Source organism: Alternaria atra (genome assembly GCF_907166805.1).
Source record: "Alternaria atra isolate CS162 genome assembly, contig: 21, whole genome shotgun sequence".
Lineage (NCBI taxonomy): Eukaryota > Fungi > Ascomycota > Dothideomycetes > Pleosporales > Pleosporaceae > Alternaria > Alternaria atra.
The window spans coordinates 3,347,089-3,367,581 of record NW_025091319.1 but is presented as its reverse complement, the minus strand read 5'-3'; the positions used below and the strand labels follow the sequence as shown (position 1 = coordinate 3,367,581).

The 20,493-nt window shown below is 50.6% G+C and overlaps 11 protein-coding genes across 11 annotated transcripts; 6 read left to right on the top strand and 5 right to left on the bottom strand.

Annotated features, from left to right (window-relative positions):
• Positions 1-143: 143 nt before the first annotated feature.
• On the top strand, positions 144-900 carry ALTATR162_LOCUS1532 (uncharacterized protein; the record flags this gene model as incomplete). Its single annotated transcript, XM_043309128.1, has 2 exons — positions 144-724; positions 777-900. The coding sequence occupies 2 exons, from the start codon at positions 144-146 to the stop codon at positions 898-900; spliced, it is 705 nt and encodes a 234-aa protein (XP_043165063.1).
• An 863-nt stretch (positions 901-1,763) lies between these two features.
• ALTATR162_LOCUS1531 (uncharacterized protein) lies at positions 1,764-3,347 on the bottom strand (the record flags this gene model as incomplete). The annotated part of the gene is made up of 1 exon (XM_043309127.1): positions 1,764-3,347. The coding sequence occupies one exon, from the start codon at positions 3,345-3,347 to the stop codon at positions 1,764-1,766; it is 1,584 nt and encodes a 527-aa protein (XP_043165062.1).
• A 634-nt stretch (positions 3,348-3,981) lies between these two features.
• Positions 3,982-5,593, bottom strand: ALTATR162_LOCUS1530 (uncharacterized protein; the record flags this gene model as incomplete). Its single annotated transcript, XM_043309126.1, has 5 exons — positions 3,982-4,377; positions 4,431-4,690; positions 4,758-5,048; positions 5,097-5,192; positions 5,407-5,593. The coding sequence occupies 5 exons, from the start codon at positions 5,591-5,593 to the stop codon at positions 3,982-3,984; spliced, it is 1,230 nt and encodes a 409-aa protein (XP_043165061.1).
• Positions 5,594-5,898: 305 nt separating this feature from the next.
• ALTATR162_LOCUS1529 (uncharacterized protein) lies at positions 5,899-6,326 on the bottom strand (the record flags this gene model as incomplete). Its single annotated transcript, XM_043309125.1, has 3 exons — positions 5,899-6,099; positions 6,149-6,229; positions 6,285-6,326. The coding sequence occupies 3 exons, from the start codon at positions 6,324-6,326 to the stop codon at positions 5,899-5,901; spliced, it is 324 nt and encodes a 107-aa protein (XP_043165060.1).
• Positions 6,327-6,927: 601 nt separating this feature from the next.
• ALTATR162_LOCUS1528 (uncharacterized protein) lies at positions 6,928-8,353 on the top strand (the record flags this gene model as incomplete). The annotated part of the gene is made up of 2 exons (XM_043309124.1): positions 6,928-7,236; positions 7,289-8,353. 2 exons carry the CDS (start codon positions 6,928-6,930, stop codon positions 8,351-8,353), a joined length of 1,374 nt encoding a protein of 457 aa, XP_043165059.1.
• Positions 8,354-9,551: 1,198 nt separating this feature from the next.
• ALTATR162_LOCUS1527 (uncharacterized protein) lies at positions 9,552-11,362 on the bottom strand (the record flags this gene model as incomplete). The annotated part of the gene is made up of 4 exons (XM_043309123.1): positions 9,552-9,950; positions 10,001-10,265; positions 10,314-10,978; positions 11,036-11,362. The coding sequence occupies 4 exons, from the start codon at positions 11,360-11,362 to the stop codon at positions 9,552-9,554; spliced, it is 1,656 nt and encodes a 551-aa protein (XP_043165058.1).
• Positions 11,363-12,304: 942 nt separating this feature from the next.
• On the top strand, positions 12,305-13,051 carry ALTATR162_LOCUS1526 (uncharacterized protein; the record flags this gene model as incomplete). The annotated part of the gene is made up of 1 exon (XM_043309122.1): positions 12,305-13,051. The coding sequence occupies one exon, from the start codon at positions 12,305-12,307 to the stop codon at positions 13,049-13,051; it is 747 nt and encodes a 248-aa protein (XP_043165057.1).
• Positions 13,052-13,920: 869 nt separating this feature from the next.
• ALTATR162_LOCUS1525 (uncharacterized protein) lies at positions 13,921-15,591 on the top strand (the record flags this gene model as incomplete). Its single annotated transcript, XM_043309121.1, has 4 exons — positions 13,921-14,013; positions 14,060-14,336; positions 14,388-14,599; positions 14,656-15,591. 4 exons carry the CDS (start codon positions 13,921-13,923, stop codon positions 15,589-15,591), a joined length of 1,518 nt encoding a protein of 505 aa, XP_043165056.1.
• Positions 15,592-16,016: 425 nt separating this feature from the next.
• ALTATR162_LOCUS1524 (uncharacterized protein) lies at positions 16,017-17,137 on the top strand (the record flags this gene model as incomplete). The annotated part of the gene is made up of 3 exons (XM_043309120.1): positions 16,017-16,239; positions 16,295-16,942; positions 17,013-17,137. The coding sequence occupies 3 exons, from the start codon at positions 16,017-16,019 to the stop codon at positions 17,135-17,137; spliced, it is 996 nt and encodes a 331-aa protein (XP_043165055.1).
• Positions 17,138-17,238: 101 nt separating this feature from the next.
• ALTATR162_LOCUS1523 (uncharacterized protein) lies at positions 17,239-18,876 on the bottom strand (the record flags this gene model as incomplete). Its single annotated transcript, XM_043309119.1, has 1 exon — positions 17,239-18,876. One exon carries the CDS (start codon positions 18,874-18,876, stop codon positions 17,239-17,241), a length of 1,638 nt encoding a protein of 545 aa, XP_043165054.1.
• A 351-nt stretch (positions 18,877-19,227) lies between these two features.
• Positions 19,228-20,445, top strand: ALTATR162_LOCUS1522 (uncharacterized protein; the record flags this gene model as incomplete). The annotated part of the gene is made up of 2 exons (XM_043309118.1): positions 19,228-19,291; positions 19,340-20,445. 2 exons carry the CDS (start codon positions 19,228-19,230, stop codon positions 20,443-20,445), a joined length of 1,170 nt encoding a protein of 389 aa, XP_043165053.1.
• Between the last annotated feature and the right edge of the window lie 48 nt (positions 20,446-20,493).

Genomic DNA, 20,493 nt, shown 5'->3' with positions numbered 1-20,493 from the left:
GGCCTTCGTGTCACGTTGCACTCACCTCGTCTTCAGCACTATAAGAGAATTGCCTCACACGCTTTCTACTTGCTCTAACATCAATCAACAAGCTTCTCCAAACCAACATTACCATCAACATCGATACCTAAAAGCATTTCATCATGGTTCGTGCACAGCAGCCAATTGATGGCCCAGCCGACTATCCAGCTATCGACAAGCGAGAGCAAACCGGTCTGCTCACACGCTTTGTTCCCGACAAACTCAAGAACACCTCCTTCTACCGTTGGCTGTTGCGCCTTACCCGCGTCTTGCAGTTTATCTCGTCCGTTGTCTCTCTTGGCATCTTCAGTCAGCGCCTGTACAAGGTCTACCGCCTCGTCAACAGTATCAAGACGCGCCGCGGCGTAAACGGTGCCTATGGCGCTGTTGAAGGCATCCTTGCTGCCGCTGTGTTGTACACCCTAATCACTACGTTACTGTCCTGCATCAAGAAGTCCGCCAACCCTGGAGGTAGAGCGCTGAGGTGGATCTGGGTACTTCTCGACCTGCTCTTTGTCGGTGCATTCATCGCTGTCGCTGTCTTGACGCGTCCGAATGGAGGCCTCGCCGGTGCCAGGCACTGTTACAACCCTAGGCGTCTTGTAAACGGCGCAAACCCCAGCACCATTACTGGCGAGACTGCGAGCCGTGATGACTCTTGCAACTTACCCTGGGGTACATTCATCTTGGCCATCATCAGCACGTAAGTTGTCCATACTGGAAATTTGTAGCAGCAGCTTCTAACCAACTCTCAGGCTCCTGCACGCCATTACCGCCTCTTTCCACGAGATTAAGGATCATCGCCGAAGGAACAGGCTCGAGCAGGAGAAGGTCGCTCAGCAACAAAACGGGATGGCAGCCGATGGCGTTCGCTATTAAGCGCACAGCGTTCAGAGGTGCACACGGCATGTCCCGCATGCTTCCCTAATTTCCTAGCTCAGCGACCAAACAAGCACGTGTTTGTAAGGTGGCTGAGTTGTATCAGTATTGTACTATATCCTCACGAAGTTCATGTTTAGTGGTGGCGCAAGTCGGTCGAGTTTCTTGTAGTTACTGGGCAAAAGAGTTCAGCATTTAATCAACACAATACAACAAACTGTTTTCATCATAAGACACCAATTATGGTATACTGTTTTTAAAGTGCTTGCATATTCACGTTCACTTCCAACAAGGTTTGATTAGTGTAGCTACCTTCTCCACTTAATGTTGGCAGTCTTTAGGAAGCTCCTCGCGTCTGCTTCCATCACCCTGTTCCCCAGGATACCGCTAAAAAAAAACTCACCCCATCTAATACATCAGTTAAGTCATATTCATTGAAACACAAGGCTTTCATCAGTTGGCGTAAGGATGCGGCGGCCACTGAGCATATTGCGACGTCATGTGTTATTGATGCATGCATGTTCCAAGTTTGCTCCCGAGTTGCATCATTTCGTTCCTGACTCTTAGGATTTGGTTGTTAGTCGCTTTTGGCCTGTCTCATGAAGAAATGCATGGGTATCTCGCGTTGGATTCGCTATGGCGTTATGATGATCTCATCTTGGTTGAAAGGGACTAACCTTGCTTGGGCATTGCACCTTGGGCGCGACGGGCACGCACCTCAAGGCTCCACCACGGTTTTGGCATACATAATCGACCCAACTACACGTCGCAGAATCAAGCGTGAATGACTCTACGTATATCGCTATTACGTAATAGAGAGCCTCGAATAATACCACCGCTCTCCATTAGAGTTATCCGCTGGTCTACGCATCGCCCAACACAGCCTTCTCGAACCTTGCCACACACTCCTCCGAGGAAATTCCTCCAATCCAATATCCGCCCCTCGCATCCTTACCTACACAGTTGCCAATGCCTCCTGGACCTACGCCGTGACCAGTTTTTCGGCTATCAGTGCCGTATACGTTAATATATGTTGGCTTGCCTTTGATCGACCTGTCGACTGGCTTGACTTGGTCGCCATTATGAGAGGCGATGGCAGCGCTGAAATCAGTTTCGAACAACTTCGCTTTCGCCCAATTTGTGAATACGAACACTGCTGGTGCTGTCTGCGCATCCGGTGGCGACATATTAGTCTGTTGTTCGATGCGGCTGGCACGCTGAGAAGCTTCCACAGCCTCCCTGTTCCCTTGCTCAACAAGATCTTTGCGTATGCGAGCCGCAATGTGGCCCAATGGCATATTCAGGAATTGCTCTAGACTGAACGGGGAGACGATGCCGGTCGTGCAATTTCCGATATATGCTTTTCCTCTTGGAATTAAGACTTCGTACTTGGATGTAGATGTCGATAGAATGTCTCGCATCCCCAAGACATTGACAAATATGACTGGTCGAGTAGGTGGGGAGTCTAGAAGAGTGGTATCGGATGATACGAGGTGTCGGACCAACCATGCGGAGAAGATATCGCCGTCGGAAAGGAAGGGCTTGGGTTCGGAAGAGCTTGAAGTGTTGTAAGTGATTTGTGAGGTGTCAAGAGAGGCGAGATCGCGTATCGCTTCGGTACGTAAGCGAGCCATGTAAGATGCGGGCATGTAAAGCATGCGGGCGCCTTGTGCACTTTTTGATTCGGAGGCTTGAGACGAAGATTGTTCTTTCTTCTCTTCCACCTTCGCATCAACAACATTCGTATCCTCTACTTTCGCTTTGTCTTCACCGAGAGGCGCCCCAAGTTGCGCTAGCGGATCAAAATCGTACCCCCAGAACTCCGGTACATCAGCATCCCTACCCTCCAAAACCGCCTGCCACGCTCTTAGGAGGGCTTGCCGTCCCATCGCATCAAGCAACGTATGTAGCCAAGTTATGGTAACGAGTGTCGCATCCTGGAAGCTCGCAATATGCAAACCCAGTTGCGCTTTATCTGCGTAGATCCAGTCGTCCAACACAACAGTGCTGTTTTCCGTCTGTGTAACCCCACGTAGCGAGTCCATTACATCAAAGAATTGGATACCATCGTCTTGCTCATCTACGACCGGGAATCTGCGGCCGATGGAATGGTCTTCAAGCTTCATGTCATACGTTTGATGTGTGAAATTAATCGGTGGACGTTCCTTAGTGTACTGTGCTGGTATGTGGTATTCGAGCCTCTCAGTCGTGGTGTTAAGACGCAGTCGTGCTCCCAGTTTCTTCCAGCCAGGCCTCTCGAGCAATTTCCATAGCGCATCAACGAGCTTCTGTGAATCAAGAACGTCGTCAAAACGCATGGTGAACTCCACGGAAATGTTCCTGTTCTGATTTGTGTCATCGCGACTATGGAGCGGTATAACGGTATCCGTGGGTACACGAGGAGGTGTGTTTGGCTGTGCCGTGGAGAGACTTGTTGAGGAGGACATTCTGAAAGATGCGGAGCCTGTCAAGAATCATGTAAGAGAGAAGAAGGGCATCATGCCATACGATATATAGTTTTGCCAGAACATCCTACTCTACGCAGATACTTCGAAACATAAGCGGCGTGATACAGATTCTACATGCTCTCGTACAGATGTAACGCCCGAAAATCCCGTTGGTCATTACCAACAAATGATTTTCGCGGGGTTGATTTTACCGAAAAGCATAGTAAGCCAGAAGAGAGGTGGCCTAATATACGCGAAATCCAATGTACGCCCTCTGCTCATGGTATTCGCTCTTGTTACTCCCAAAATTTTGTGCTTGTCAGCGGCGCGGTCGCTTATGCTCCGTCCCCGCTAAGGAGCAGAGATTAAGCGGTGCATTAGCTTAATGGGGATAGTTTCGCATTAAGGCTTACACCTCTGCTCGTATGTCTGATGGTGCTTATGCTTGATCGGCAAAGCAATCTATAGATGTTGGGAAGATAGTGTCAGGAGACTATGCGATGGGACAACGGACAGGCTTGATGAATCTCCGTGCTTTTTGGCATACCCACAAGTAGCTTGTACTCATATCAGCATCGAGACATCCGAATAACTCGAGGCAAGTAGCTCTCGTTGCTATCCCCGCAAAGAAACCTCAATTGCCAGGCCCAGTGAAGTTACCGATGAATACAACCAGGATCGCACAATATGCTGCGGAAGCCGCGAAAAGCTCATGTCTCGCCGCCTTTGTCAGCAAACTCATCGCCGCGCTGAAAAGCAGAGTGAACACTATCAGTACACCAACCGCGTTGAATGTGTCTCTGCTGTCAATGTCGACCTGGCTTGTTGTGGTAACATTGCCTGCAGCGTCCGTCACCACGTGTGCGGCAGTGTTGGTCAACTGGTACATGGTGATGACAGGAATAACAAGGAGACAGAATATGACGAATGTGATGAGGATGTTGACAAGCTTGTCAATGCGGGAGCTGCTGTAGAAGGAGACGTAGGGGTCTGACGTCTTCTCTTGTGCTTCTGGGGTACGGAAGTACTTCTGCTAGTCCGTTAGTATCGCTGTTTTATGTACTATACTGACCATCTGCTTACTTGTAGTGGAGGCGCCTTGGTACCAAAGATCCTTTGTAAGAGACGGTCCGTTTGGCTGATTAGAGTCTCTACACCGCCATCGAAGGTCGCCCATTCGCGACCGTTGTACAATGAAACGATGTCTTCTTTGCTGCGGATAGCGTCCATCTCGGCATCCAAGAGCGGCTTTTGGTTATGACAATAGCGTCGTACGCTGCGGTAGTTGCGGTCTGATGGCTTCTGAAATGATTCCAGAGTCCTTGCCTTGATGAGAACCTCGTCTATACAACTATTAGTTGGCGGTTCGTAAGGTAGAGCTCGAGCTTAGTTGCTACGACATGTACATACCGTACTCCATCAGCTTAGTTTTAATCTCTCGAATTATAACTCGTCGGCTACGGGGCTCTCCTTCGCCATCAGATTGACTGACGTCAAAGTCCCTTGACTTCAAACGTACGGGATCTTCATCATAATCGTCCCAGTCGATCTCGTCCAACTCTTTCTCTAGTGTTGTGATCTCATCTTGCAAGTCGAGCAGGACACGTGAATGCAGATAGCTAAAGGATCGGTACAGTGAGAAGTTGGCTTCACTCGATTGGAATGCTGCAAGTCTCGGGAAGCCATTGGGTGTTTTCTCCACTGATAGTCATGAGTGGTGAGTGGAATGTTATCCAGAGAGTGACTCACGTGTTCGCGTTCTGTTCTCAGTCACATATTCGGGTTCAGGCTCTGAGCGGAAAGGGACTGTGATTCTTCGCAAGAACTTTGGTCGCTTCTTGTTCTCTGAAGCCGTGTCAGTCCCCATTCACCTACAACCAGCCTTTAGGCCACAACACAATCAATCTAGTACCCTATCGTCATGGCATGCACGCGTGAGCTGACCGTAGCGTGTTTCTCTAACGTGTAGCAGTATATTGCTGACTGAACATCCTTGGCGCCAGATATGGTGGGGCAAGTATAATTTGGGGGCCAAAGAGGATCGTGTGGGATCACCTACGAGGCTGTGCACTCTCAACATCGATTGAGTCTGTTCGTACCGAGGGCTGGATAGTAGAGTGGCTGTCTTCGGTGCTCTCAATGAAGTCTCCTGTTAGAGTCGCATCGGTGTTCGTAGGCGATACTGGCGATTGAGGTGTTTTCTCATCGGTGAAAGTATCCCCGGTCATAGTACGAAGAGGGGCCATGATGGTGCACAGAGGTTGGCGGGGGCCACACACAAGCGAAGAAGCGATAGGAAGAAGACGAAAACTTTTGCGCACAAGCAATAACCGCTCAGATAGACATCAAAGGTGAACTGTGGCTCAACAAACTGTGGCAAGAGAGCAGTGTATGTAGTATTGAAAGAACGAAGTTGACAAGGGCGATCGCCCTATCCGTAGAACTCAGCCCCAACGCCATGAACGCCCCTTGCACAATTGGCTGCGCGCATCTGAATCACAGCTGCCTGGTGACTTTCCGGTGAGCTCAGCCTCAGCCATTGTAGCACGGCTCAGCTGGCAGCTTTCAATTCCTTCTCGCGTGTCCAGCCACTTTCCATCTGTGTGGTATAGAAGTCTCGGAGCTGATACTCAAAATATCCCTTGGCAGTGTTGTACCTGCTAGCATAAACGGTGAAAACACCCCTCGTTCGTTCACCATTTGCAAATACGGGCTTCTGCACCATTTGGCCCTTGCTGAAGCGCGCGTTTGACTGAGACAGAGTCAGAGCGTATTGCCTGGACCTATTGACAAAGACTTACTTCAGCAGCGTTCGGGTTCAAGAGTACCCCAGATTTGGTCTCAGGAGTTGCATCTTCCGATGCTGCGTTCATGTACTCGTCCTGAGGCTAATAGTCAGCCCTGTGAAGCAGAGAATCCCTCGGCGTGGCAGCTAACCTCGATTGCCTGCATAGGCTGTTCTTCGATCGTGGTCGCCATCGTGATTTTAGCTCTTGGAAATGTGAGGCAGGAAGCCTTGTGGATTGTGCCCTGGAGGATGAGAAAGATGTCTGCTATTATAGAAGTCCTTGTTGCTGGCCTCTTGATGGTTTGCCTGCCGCAGCCCTAGGCAACAGAAGGTCGCGACCGGTGCGGATTATGGTTGGGGGCTCATATTGCTTGCACAGCCGCGGTTTAGCAATGTTGCATGCAGATGGAGCGACACGGCATAACAACCCACTCTGCGGGTATGGTTCTGATGAGCTCATTGCATCATACCTTTCATCGCCCTAAACAGCAAATGCAGAGGCAGATAATCCTAGCAAGTTGGTGTCGATGTTCGGGTGGTGGAGGCTCAGTTTTGGCCCCCAAACACTGGCGATAGAGTTGGCGAGGTGCTGATTGGCGGCCTGAGGCTGCATCTGCCGTCTCCGCACTTGTCCAACCGTGTTGCATGTCCCACCCAATATGGGGGCTGAAAGCTGCTGCGAACGATTCTACTCATCATGGCCTGTCGCCGTGAACCTCGAGCCTCGCAGCCTCACGGCCTCCCAAACCAATGGCTCTTTCTTCGAGCACAACGGCGCAAGTTGTCGACGCAATGGCGGCTGAGATAGCTCCTCGCACCGTGAACCCATATCCGAACCAAGTCATCCATGCCGACATACGGATACAATCGATTGACAACGAACCGGGCCAGAATGGCGCAGTTTTGCAGAATGGCGAGCCTGTGGTGGGCAGCAAACCAAGCACGGCAGACGCTGGTTACAAGGAACAGGCGGCTGTGATGCAGGAATGGTGGACCGAAGCCGTCGCAAAGAACATGGACCTGCCCGAGGGATACGCCAAAGTCGCAGTGTTGATTGTTAAGTGGGCAGATGAGCTGGACGAACTCAAGACCGGAGATGAGGTATGTTGGAATCAAAGTACGCGTTGGGCACCCACCATCTGACCAAGGCTAGGCCCGAGAACTCAAGGCCCTTTTCCATGACCGCTTTCACTACCACACCGACATCGTCGAGCTGCATGTCGGCACCAAACCTCAACTCCAACTCGATTCCTACGTCAGCGGCTTCCTTCGCGATCACGACGGACCTGAGAATCTGCTCATTGTTTACTACACGGGACACGGCGTCTACAACGAGGAGAGGAAGTGCTTGGAGCTCACGGGCAGTCTCAGGAATAATCCATTGTATGGTAGAGGATTTCGCAAGAATGCTCGTGCAAGCTGGACCAAGGCCGAAGATCAGTTGCGACACGAGGACGTAGAGAGCGATGTCCTGACCATCCTGGACACCTGCTACTCGAGCAACTTCGCCAAGTCCGGCAAGGAAGGGCAAAAGAAGTTTGAACTGCTCAGCGCCTGCGCGATTGACCAGTTGACCGAAGCGCCTGGCAAAAATTCATATACCCGTGCGCTCATCGACGCCTTGGAAGAGCTTCACGACCAGGACCCCGAGGGACAAATATCGACCTTTCGTCTATACCAGCGTATCAATATGAATCCGAGGCGTAAAGACACTCCCTCGCAGATATGGTCTCGCGGCAAGAGCACCCAACATAACGACCAGCATATCTTCCTAGCGCCTCTAAAGCCATCGAAAGTTAATGCGTTCAATTGGCGGCCTAAGCCTAAAAGCTATTTGACGTTGCGTTTTGGTCTCCGAGATCCGATACTGAACCAGGAGCAGATTGATTTCATGACCAAAACTCTATCCAAAGCCTTCGGCAATAAGGCAATGGTCGGCCTGAGAAGGGTTGATTGGGAGGGTATTGAGGCTGCTCCACCAACGTCGGACTTCGAGCGAGTGGCGTCCACCATGCGCGTCATAGCGCAGTGGAAGAGGGTCGTTACTAAAAAGAAGGACTTCAGAGAGTCTCAGCAGAAGTCGGAGGCTAGCTCGGTGGCTGAGTCGCAAAAGCGCACGAACGAGGACGCAGATGACCTTCCAGAAGCCAAGCGTCGGTACCTGGATGCCTCGCAGCCTCCATCACCACCCGTCTCTGACTCTTCGCATCTCGACTAATGAACGCGAAGCAACCTCATTATCTTTTTGCGTGTTGAATCTTTCCGTCGCCACGAGTTCGTTTGTTTTAGGATACCCATAGCGTTACACCGAATGGCATATGTTTCGGTCTTTGCCCTTAATTAGCTTACAATCAATTCTCTTGCTTTAACTCTCCTTTACAAAGAACTTCTGGTGATGCATTCGCAGAGGTCGAATGATGTTACCTTATGAGTTTAACTGCCCAGCTGCTGCACAACCATAGCCCCCACCAATCTTTACACAAATTACCACCTCTGCTTGAATAAAAGGGTTCACATACACGCACTGGCGAAGGTCATTAAAAGTCCCATGCTCAAATCATCAGTTGAGTTGCTCCATTAATTTTGCAGCATTGTTGTTGGGCTTCATCTTCAGCCCCATGCAAACGGACAGCGCACTGAGGCTGAGGTGGTGCCACCAGCATGGGGGTACTTTCGATCTCACCACTATTGCCAAATTAGCACAACAAGATAACACCACACGCGCAACACGCTGAGCAAAGTCACCTCGTGCCTCTTAGTCTCTCCCTAGTGCTACATGGTGGTGAGACCAACCGTGCTGGATATTGTTGCAGCATTGTATAAAAGGTAAGCCATCGTGGCAACATACACCCATATCGTTATCAACATCACCATCATATCCACTACTACAATACATACATTACCATCATCCGACACGCTTAACGAGCACCAGTCATTCATCACTCCAACACACCTCTCGATGACTGTGTCCACCACCACAACCACCGCCGCCGTCCTGACAACAAATCAACACGACCACATCATCGGTCATTGTCGCGCACAACGGCAGACGCTCTACTCATGCAGCGATGTGTGTACCCCCGTACAGTTGCAGCCAATTCAGAAGCCTGTCGCCACCCCACAAGCAAGTGAGGATGACTGGACAGAAAGTCAAGAAGAGCTCGAACGCTGGGGTATGGATACCACTGAAGAGACAAAACCCGCGTCTAGTGAAATTACGACGCCGAACGATACGCATAGGGGAGAATTGAAGTACGAGGAGGTAATGAGGTTTTGGCAATAAGAGAGGTAGAGAAAGCACATGGAGTATTGGATTTAGTCGATTGTTAATTAGATATATTATTGTCAATAGTCGTGTCAAAGACTGCAAACACAGCAAAAACCGCCGATGCTATCTCGACAATGAATCAGCGAGCTTATGCATGCGACTCTACGCGCTCAACACCATTCTGCTTCTCATACTGCATTGCGGCGTCCGTCAAGGCTGGCTTCAGCGCGTCCGCGGCCTCACGCGTGAATTTGCGTGCAGAAACCTTGTGCTCAAACATTAGGTCCAGTTCAGAGTACGTGAATCCCTTTGGCTCAGGAAGGCGGAAGTATCCCCATGCAATGAACAGAAGCGCAATGCCAGCCCAGAAGAAGCCACCTTTAGCACCCCAGTTCCAGTCGTTCTTGCCAACCATCTTCGGCATGATTGTGTTTGTGATGAAAACAATAGAGTTGTAGGAAGCACGTGAAAGTGCGACGGTCTTTACACGCAGGCGCGACGAAGGAATTTCGGCTGCAAGGGAGTAGCAGATGGGTCCTAGAGAAAGCTGACAGTGTTAGCTTGCGATTGGCTGCTTGATGGAGTATAAAGACTTACCTGGAAGCAGAAGATCATAAGGATAATTAGAACACCGCCAGCGAGACTTGCACTCTTGTTGGAGGGCGGTGCAAGTCCGATGAAACCAACAATCAGAAGTATGATGAAAATGGCAGACAATCCAACCAGGTATATGGGCCGTCGGCCAAAGCGCGTCATGATCCACCAGGCGATAAAGCATCCAACTAGGCCCAAGCAGTCCTGACCGATGGTTAGGTGGAAGGAGTCGTCTTGACTAAGTCCTACGCCTTGCATAAATTGGGTTCTGATAAAGTCAGTATATACCTTACATGCAGCACATGCAAAGACTTACCCAAAGCCCATGAAGGGGACACCACAGAGAGCTTGAGTGATGAAGGCCATGGCAGAGACCTCAGTGCGATGTAGGTCGCTTCCTCGGAACAAATGCCAGTAGTTGGTTCCAGCGCCGACTTGTTTCTCGTATTGGTCAGTGACAACCATCATCTCCACATGTGCATCGAGATCGAATTCAATGCCATCTGTGGGTGTAGTGATTTGGCGGATTGCTGCTTTGGCCTCGTCGATGCGGCCTTGTCTGATTAGCCACCAAGGTGATTCCGGTGCGAGGAAGGTGGCTAGAATGATGGGAATAGGCCAGATCCACTGGAGAGCGAACGGAATGCGATATCCCCATTGTGTCGTGTTCTTCATCAGTCCAGTGAGGATACCAGTAGACAAAAGACCACCGATGACCCAGCACATGTTGATCCACGAAGTCATGTATCCTCTCAGATGCGTAGGACAGAGATCCGCAGCATACGAGATTGCCAGTGTTTGAAAAACACCCCATGGCAGACCCTGGATGATACCTCCAACAAGGAACATCTCCAGTCCCGTAGAGAAGAATGGGATGAAGATGGCGCCAACCATGAACAACATGCTGCCGATCATTGTCTTCTTGTATCCGATCCATTCAGTGATGTAGCCGTTGATGATGAGACCGAGAATGCATCCGACCTATGTATCTATCAGTAAAGCTCATTGAGGTGAAACCTTCCTTGGGGATATGCGTACCTGGGTGCCATTCAGGATGATGGTCTGCCATCTCGAGGAGACAAGTTTGTTGCCATCGGCGTCGATCTCATCGCCGAACCTATTTCGAAAGGGCTGGAACGCGAAAAACTTGTTCATGAGACTTGTATCGTAGCCTTCCATCACAACGCAAAGCGATATGACAAACGAGAATACGATCGCTTTCCACCAAAATCTCAAGGACTGCCTGACAGACATGTTGTGCTCATTGTTGATGGCCGCGCTGGTGTCGTCGACGGCATTGTGTCCTTGGGTTGAGGTAACCCTTTCGGCGGCCACATTGCCAGTGGTCTTCTCTATTGAAGCCATATTGGACTTGACTCCAGAGTATGCGAGGGACCAGGAATGATGGTGTTCGGTATTGACCTGTTGAAAAGATGCAGCTCAACCACATGGACGGATCTGCGGTCTATATAGACCCCAGTGCTTTGTATGCATAGTCAAAGAGATGAACCCTTTACAGGAGCCATGCCACAAGTGAAGGGCTAGCCCGAGAGCTTGGAAGTCTAAGCCCCGGTAATGGCCGAGAAGGGGCAAAAGCGGGTTATCTTGCGGGGAAACACATGGCAGAACATTCGTACAGAGTGCCCATGGGGATAGATGGGGCGTCTAAGTGCGCAAAGAAGGCCAATCACAACAACAGCGAGGTTTGCCCAGTCGGCCACCACTAGATCGTGAGAGACTTTTCCGCCAATATACCGCCGCTAAAAATTTCATGGTAGGTGCTTTGATTCAGCGTAGCCGTTTCTAGTTTTGGTCAGTCGTCCCGAGGCACGTGCGAGTCATGCAGGCCCGCTTCTTTCATCTTTCACCCACTCATCCAGTTCTCCGCCAGTATTCCGCTCCTCATCCCCAGATTATTGCGCAACTTCGGACCTGGTGATGCGCAAACCATCTGCATGCAGTGCATGCCGGTAAGCCACCCATACGCTGTCCTAGTCGGTATAGGCGTGCACCCGCTAATCTGGTTCAAGAGCCCGTCGGCGCAAATGCATCTATCCGACAAACCGGTTGGCAACGGTGTGCGAATACTGCTTGTCACATGGTCTACACTGTCTCCGAGGGCCCCCAGAAGGAGGCTACTATGCCAATCGCCGGGCTAGGCTTCACGAGAGTATTACGAATCAGCAAGCTCTCTCACTACAAGCCAAGACACCACCAAATCAAGACTACGAGGATCTACCACCAATTGCCTTAGGGCGAGCCTTGGTGGAGTTGTATTTCGACTACATCCATGACCAATTTCACTCCATGTATCACAAAGCGTCATTCATGGACGACGTGATTAACAATCGGGTGCCGCCTATAGTGCTCTTCGCTATCTTTGCGCTTGCCGCTAGATTCTCTACCGACAAGTTCTTTGACGGAACCGATCCAAGAGAAAGAGGCGAGGTTTATCGTTCAGCAAGCGAGAGACTGTTTAGCATCCGCGAGCTCACTCCTACAACTGTCCAGGTATGCGTTTTGCTGGGAGCATACGCTGCTGCGAGTGGTGAGACAGACGTTGAAAACCTATACTACAGTATGGGCGGAAGGCTCTCTCTAGCTCTTGATCTTTCGAATCGTCCTGTCACGAATTTGGTGGAGCGCGAAGTTAACATCAGAACTTGGTGGACTCTATGCATGGTAGATGTTTGGTCATCTACTGCAGTGAGACTACCACGTATCATGCCATTTGATAGCGCTGTGCCGCTTCCAGTGGATGAGATACCATTCTCGGCGATGAGCAGTGGTCTAAGAGGAGATGTTAGCGACCAAACGCTATGTGCTAGTTCCCCCCTCCTTGCTGAGATGGTCAAGCTCAATCGCATTCTGGCGAGAATCATCGACTTCAATCGAGTGTGCGTGTCAGAACATCTCGAAGGCCCACCACTCGAAAGAGGCATACGTGAACTTTCCCGCGATCTTGACGTCTGGTTGGAGGAAGTTCCGCACCATATGCGTGATACGCCAGCAAACCTCGAAGCTTTCGCATCGCGTGGCCTTGGGCGTATGTAAGTTGTGACTGTACGAAATGCGTGCGAGACATACACTGACTTGGTACCTTCACATCTGCAGGTTCGTAGCTGTATATCTGGGCTATTACCATTACGGATTGCTTCTCAACTATCAATTTTTGTCTTTGTCGATTGACGCACCAACCGACTCTGCACGATACGCTGACGCCTGCAAACAGCATGCCGCCCGGCTCTGCGCCCTCGTCTATCGCTCGCATTCTACTCCTGGTAGTGAAGTCTTGTATTCGGCAGTTTCGCATATTCTCGTCGTTGCTTCTACCGTCCAAATTCACACTCTACTCTTTTCTGGCGACGAAGGCGAGATACGTCTATCGAAGTCCAGATTGGAACGCAACTTTGAGATACTCCTGCGTTTGAAAACGTATTGGCCGAGTGTTGACGGCGCGATGAGCCGTCTGCGAGCGTTTCACCAAACTTGCCTTCGAAGCAAAGAAACCAGCTTCGTTCTTGATCGATGGTTGCTGCGCTTCCTAGTTCAATTCGCGCCTCACATGGAGCTCGAGCCGAGGGACAATGATCCTGAGTACGAAGCACTGCTTGCGTTAAGCAGACAATCCCCGCTATCGTGCTATTCAGGATTATCTCTGTAATCGTGCAAGCTCGAGTCAGCAGCACCCATCGGAATATGGTGGGGTAGTGATGGACGCCAAGCTTTAGCGGCGGAAAACTCACCAATTTTCCTGCCCTTGCGGAGCCCCCGACATGCTCCAACCAAATCTGCGGGCTTGGCACAAGGGTCCATTCATCCACACCTAGGACCCACTTGAGATGGTACATACCTAGAAGACTGCTTAAGACGCTGATGATGCTTCTCTTGTCGAGAAACAAAATTATACTTTCATCATGACTATGTCACGTAGCAGCATTCTCGTGGTGACGACGTTGCTGGGAAGCGCGACGGCCATCAACAACGGTCTCGCTATTACGCCGCCAATGGGCTGGGTAAGATCCCTCAACGATACTTCAGATCTAGCACTGATTAGAAAAGAACAACTGGAACGCTTTTGGATGCGACGTCTCCGAAGACCTTCTCCTCACGACCTCCTCACAGATCTTAAGCCTAGGATTGCGAGATTTGGGTTACAACTATGTCGTGCTGGACGACTGTTGGCAAGATCCGAAAGGTCGAGATAAGAAAGGAAAGCTTCACCCGGCGCTTGACAAGTTCCCCAACGGCTTGAATGCTATCTCAGATCATCTGCATAGTCAAGATCTTAAGTTCGGCATGTACAGCAGCGCCGGTGAGATGACATGTGCGAGGTTCGGTATGATTGACCAGTTACCCTTGCCTTTTGTAATATGCTGATATACACTAGAGGGGTCACTAGACCACGAGGTCGACGATGCGAAAAGCTTTGCGGGTTGGGGTGTCGACATGCTGAAGTACGACAGCTGCTACCACATGGGCCGCGTTGGCACACCATCAGTGTCGTTTAATCGCTTCAAAACCATGTCAGATGCTCTGAAAGCGACAGGGAAGAATATCCTCCTCAATTTGTGCAACTGGGGAGAGGACCTTGTTCACACAGTAAGCACAATGAAAGTCCTAGCCCGCCATGACATTCATAAACTGACCTCTCATAGTGGGGGATGAGCATATCCAACAGTTGGCGGATTACAGGCGACATCTACGACTCTTTCACACGTCCTGATGATCTCTGTGGATGCAACACCCTGGCGGCAGGCGATGTCAACTGCGTAGCACCAGGCACACACTGCTCAGTACTTTTCATTCTCAACAAAGTCGCTCCCTTTGCCGACCGCAGCATTCCCGGTGGTTGGAGCGATCTTGACATGCTCGAGGTCGGGCAAGGCGGTATGACCGACGAAGAATACAAAGCGCACTTCGCACTCTGGGCCGCTCTCAAATCTCCACTGTTCCTTGGTAACGACCTGCGCAACATGCCAGCTTCTGCTCTTACCATCATCAACAACCCTGCCATCATTGCGCTCAGCCAGGACCCCCATGGACGAAGTGTAACGCGTGTTCGAAGGGACATAGAAGGTGTAGCGAAAGATGAGTGGGGCGTGGGTGAGACGCACGTCTGGGCCGGACATCTGCAGAATGGAGACGAAGTCGTGATACTTCTCAACGCTGGTGGTGAGGACATTGAGATGAGCGTCTCCCTCGCTGAGATTTTCATACCATATGGACCCGGTGGATCAGCACCACACGTAAAGTATGACTGGGCTATCCATGATCTCTGGGCTCATCGTATGTCCGAAGCCACCGCTGAAGAGCTACTGAACGCGGACACTCATGTGCAGAGAGAAGCGACCTTATCAAAAGCCAACTGGTACAACGCTACTGAGATCCCTTACGCCAAAGGCCTCGTCCAAGAAGACGCACGATTGTTTGGCGAGAAGGTTGGCGTGGTCAAAGCTGGTGGCATACTCAAGGCAGATGTGAAGAGCCATGCTGCGCGAGTGTTTCGACTGCGGAGAGTCAAGCAAGAGGGAGATGCATTCGAAGCGAAGAGCATATCGAGAGAAGATGGAAATGAAAAGGACGAATTGTAACGCCATGAATGATTAGTAAGATGCTTTTGGCATAGGGGCCAAGAGATGACCTTAACCAAGGCCAATCAAAGCACATGGCCTGGATGTATCGCCCTACGCATACATTTTCCGAGTAAATATCTCCTTCTGCGTGCATGCTTACAAAAGGCTTTCGCATCGGTTTCGTGGTAGACCGAGTTTAGTAAGCTAAATGCTCAAGGCCGATAGGGCTTACATGCTCAGTCAGCTCTTTGTGACTCTCCAAGGACGATCATGCATCACGGTAGGAAAGAGTAGCAAAACGATAACATTGAATGTGAAAGAAATGACGAAAAGCCCAATGTAGCTTATGCTCATCCTAACATCTCAACGATGTGAAGAAAAGATAAAGTTGCGTTCGCTGACGTTGGTTTTCTCTAGCATAGCCAATTTGAATTTCATACACCATGAAGCTCGTCAGCATCATCAGCATTTGCACCTTCGCTCTGTCGCAGCCTGGGCTCGCGCAGTTGTCAAACTTTGATGATTATGAGCATGAGCGCATCCAGCTTGACGACGTCTCCACTCATTTTCGTTACTACGGCGAAGGACCGCCCGTTCTCCTTGTGCATGGCTTTCCACAGCACTCACTAACGTGGCATACCATCGGACCAATCTTGGCGCAGAACTGTATGTGGTTCAGTATTTCCAATCGCAGATGGCTTGTAGGCTAATACGAAAGCAGTTACTGTGATCGCCCCGGATATACGCGGTTGCGGAAACTCATCGCTTCCTCTATCAAAGAATTACACAGCTGCAGCTGCCGGTGCCGATCTTAAAGCCGTTCTAGACTACCTCAACATCACGTCTGCATATGTCTTTGCGCATGACAAAGGCGTGGGGCTTGCAACTTCTCTTGCTATAGAACGTCCTTCGGTCGTTGAAGCTATCATTCTCGCCAAATACGTTCTGCCAGGTTATGGGTACCCTGCGCAGGTAACGAGTCCCAGCCTATACCAGAATTGGCAACTCTCATTCTTTGGCGTGCCCGATGCAGCCGAGTTCTTCGTTCAAGGGCGCGAAAAGCAGATGCTGAGCTGGTACTTCTTCCATGCGAGTTATTCCGGCACAGCGGCTTTGAACGAAGACCACTTGCAGCGCTATACGAATGAGATATCCAAACCGGGGTTTTTGAGAAGTGGTATGGAGTACTTCGCTTCGGTGTTCGGTAGCGGGAAGAAGTTGCAGATGCCGTTGCTGGCATTGGGTGGCGAAGCGAGTTTTTCCCCTGTGTCGCTGCTGGAGGAGATATGGTCGAGGATAAGTGATGACTTCGTTGCTGAGGCGATTCCAAAGGCTGGACACTGGATTGATAAGAAGTTCTTTTTTCATAGTCTATTTACGTGCGACGTGACTTCTAGTTGCATTTTAAGCTAGAGCAGACCAGCTAACTATTGAAATAGGCGATGAAAACCCAATTTGGACAGGTAAGCGCGCGTTGCAGTTCTTCGAAGGAGCTGGGGAGATAAGCAGTATTGATCTATCATATCTCAAGGACCGAGTTACTCTGCAGGGCGGTGTTATTTGATGATAGGCGGCCAAAATCTTAAAACAACGAAGGATAGTATGGACAAGCTCCCAAGAGGATTTGGAAAGATTATTTAGAGCTACAGCAGAGTTTCACTGACATCATGTACTGGGGCTTCCTTCAAGCCCACTACGACGACGAAAGTCCTGTAGCCAATTCGGATTATCAGCTACTGTTTGGTTCCACGCATCATCCGCATCCTGGTATAACAATCTTCGCGATTCGCGTTGAAACATCTCGTCCGTTGGAATAATGCCTGATAACATCTGCTGTCTTGCAAAGCGACTGAGATGGCGTGTAAGAACGGTAGCGAAGTCATGATCGTGTTGTGTTGACAATTCTCGAAGAGCCGCCAGGGAGTCTTCAAAGGCTTGTTGATCAGGTGTATGTGCGGTCTCTGTAGAAGGCTCTGGCGCTAGCTCTTCAAGTTGAATGCGGGAGACTAACTGCTTTGTATGATCGATCGAACCTGGATTGGTTGCTGAGAAAGGGACGACAGTCTTGGCTTGTTCGGCAAGTAGATAAGGTGGAAATGCGTTGATGACGCGAGCGGCCACAGCAGGCTCGAAGCAGTGATCGCCTTTCCAATTGGCCATAGTCTTGCCCTCGCGAAAGTGGGCAGCTAGATGGTCCGCTCGCTCATCCCAGCTATTCATATTTATATTGCATATGCCGCAACGGGATTTTACTGGCATGGTCTCAAGCTTCCAGTCGTCGATTAGAGGTAATGTTTCAAGTCCATGTACTAGGCGAAGATGCTGCGTGAGGTGATCTTTTCGGTGGAAGATACGGGGAGTATTGTTGCCGTCGGTGCATGCCGCGTGGTTGTGTTGCTGCAAATGCTGAGGCGTCGGGTCTAGTGCACTACAGTAGGCGCAATGTACTCTCCCGGTTAGGGGTAGCACCACAGAGGCTCCGTGCGGCGTACACATCCAGCTTTCAAGGTTCAAATGCAGGGATTTCTCGTGGCGTGTCCAGTCGTACTTATGCTTGAAGGTGTCACAACAGAATGTACATTTGAAAATGCGCTCTGGGTCGTTCATTTTGTTGCCCCTTACTCTACCCTTGTTCCGCGTTTTAGTGGCCTGGCTGCGACGCTTCGACTGTGACGTGGCCGAGTGGCTCGAGTTCACGGATCGCAATGAAGATTCACTCGCAGCGCTGTCGAGGCTGGTCGTTGATGAAGGTCCCCGATATTTGCGAAATGCGTCGCGACTAGACGGTCGGCTGATACGTGGAGAAATACCTACGGGCCTGTCTTCCAGGGCGTGGTAGATGGCTGACAGTGACGCAGCCTCGTCTTCAGGTGGCGAGTTCCGCCACCGCTGAATAGCTAATGATTGACCTTCTTCGTGTCGGGGACTCCCACTGGGTATCACTATCGGGCTGGCGGTACCAGTTGATCTACGCATAAAGTACTTGCTTCGACGGCGAGGGAGTGTGTGATGCCGTTGCGCTGGTGGGCGTTCATGAAACTCAGCCGGTTGGAATGTATCGAACAGATAGCTTGGTGAAGTTACGGTGCTCATTGGCTGTGATGTGTCCTCGAACGTAAAATCGTGGAAGTTCGGGTCGATTGCCAAGTCGTCGTCGACGCTGAATGCGGCAGGCGCACCAGATGCAGGGTTAGGTGCATCCTGGCTAGCATCGGTTGCCAGGAAGTTGGAGAACCAGGAGGGGTCAATAGTGTCCTCATTCCAGACCTGCGTTTCCCAGTCGTCCATTCGTTGATGATCCATATCCTCGGTAGTCGCGAATGTCGGTTTGGTATCGAGGTTGGTGAGAACGGCAGAGGGGTAGATAGATGGCGTCAGACGGAGGGACCAGCCCGAAGTCGGCGTGCCACTCTAACTTCACCACGAGGATATGAATAGATCTGGATTAGCGAGTAGTTACGATACACCCAGAAGAGCCTCGGGTTTTCTCTGACCGATATCTGAGGAATGCAAGGCACAAGTATCTCACAAGGCGTAGGGCGTGCGGTGGGGTAAAGTTCAGAACGCGCTAGCCCAGCGATCTAGAGCAATTCCTTCCCTCTAGCGTAAAAGGTCCATCACCCACCAACGCGACGTAACGTGACCTGCCTAACGATGGAAGACGAGGACGGGAAAGCTGTTGGAGAACAGACTGAGCGAGTCTTAGAAGGTGTATTTGGTAAGCCACTTCAACACCATTTCGCCTCCTGTTTCTAACCTCGCATAGCGGTAGCTAAACCTGCACATGTTTCCTCTGCAGATGTCCTTCTCAATCTCCAGTCAACGTTCGCTCCATCAGCTACGTTTGCGCCATTGCTCAAACACCAACCTAAACGTACCAGCAAATCGTCTGACCAGGTCTTCCGTCTGGGGCATGGCGGTACCCTCGACCCTTTGGCTTCAGGCGTGCTCATTGTAGGGATCGGGCGCGGTACAAAGTCACTGTCGCAGTTCTTGGCCTGTGACAAGACTTATGAAACTGTTGTCTTGTTCGGTACCAGCACCGACAGTTACGATTGTACGGGAACCATTACAGAAACAGCAAACACTTCGCACGTCACTCGTCAGATGGTCGAAGAAAAGCTAGGAAAATTTAGAGGAACCATCCAGCAAGTCCCCCCTGTATACTCTGCGCTCAAAATCAATGGCATCAAGGCTTGCGAATACGTGCGACAAGGCAAGGAATTACCGAGGGAGTTAGAGAGTAGAGAGATGCACGTCGACGAGTGTATGTTGCTAGATTGGTATGATGCGGGAGAGCATTCCTTCGCATTTCCTGGCGGAGAAGAGCCGGCTTCAGCACCTGCAGCGCGTATCAGGTTGACTGTGTGCTCCGGTTTCTACGTTCGCAGCTTTGCGCACGATCTGGGTATTGCATGCAACACCCTTTCACACATGGCCTCTCTGAATCGTACACGGCAAGCCAATTTCACCATCGATTCCTCACTCACATCTCCAGACACCGTTTCCGCCCTCACATTCGCAGAGCTGGACGCCGGCGAATCAACTTGGGGTCCAAAGCTCACACCACAGCTTGAGAAGTGGGTTGCCGCTAATCCGGTTAACCTGGGGCATGTTAATGGGCGCCAAGAAAGCATGAAGCGGAAGATGGCGCAAGAGAACGAAACGAAGCCTAGACAGAGGTTTCGTGGAGAATGGGTAGCTGAGACGAAGAAAGAGAGAATTAGGCAGCAAGGAGGAAAATTCAAGGGTAAATGGGGACGGAAGCCCAAAGTTGAATCAGCGTCTGGATTGCCTTCAGCAGCACCCACGGACCATACTATAAACACCAAAGGAGACGGGTCACCCAGCGAAGCAAAGCCAGCAACATGACGAATAAGATTGTGGAATCCAGGGGTTGTAAGACCTGGAGCATATCAA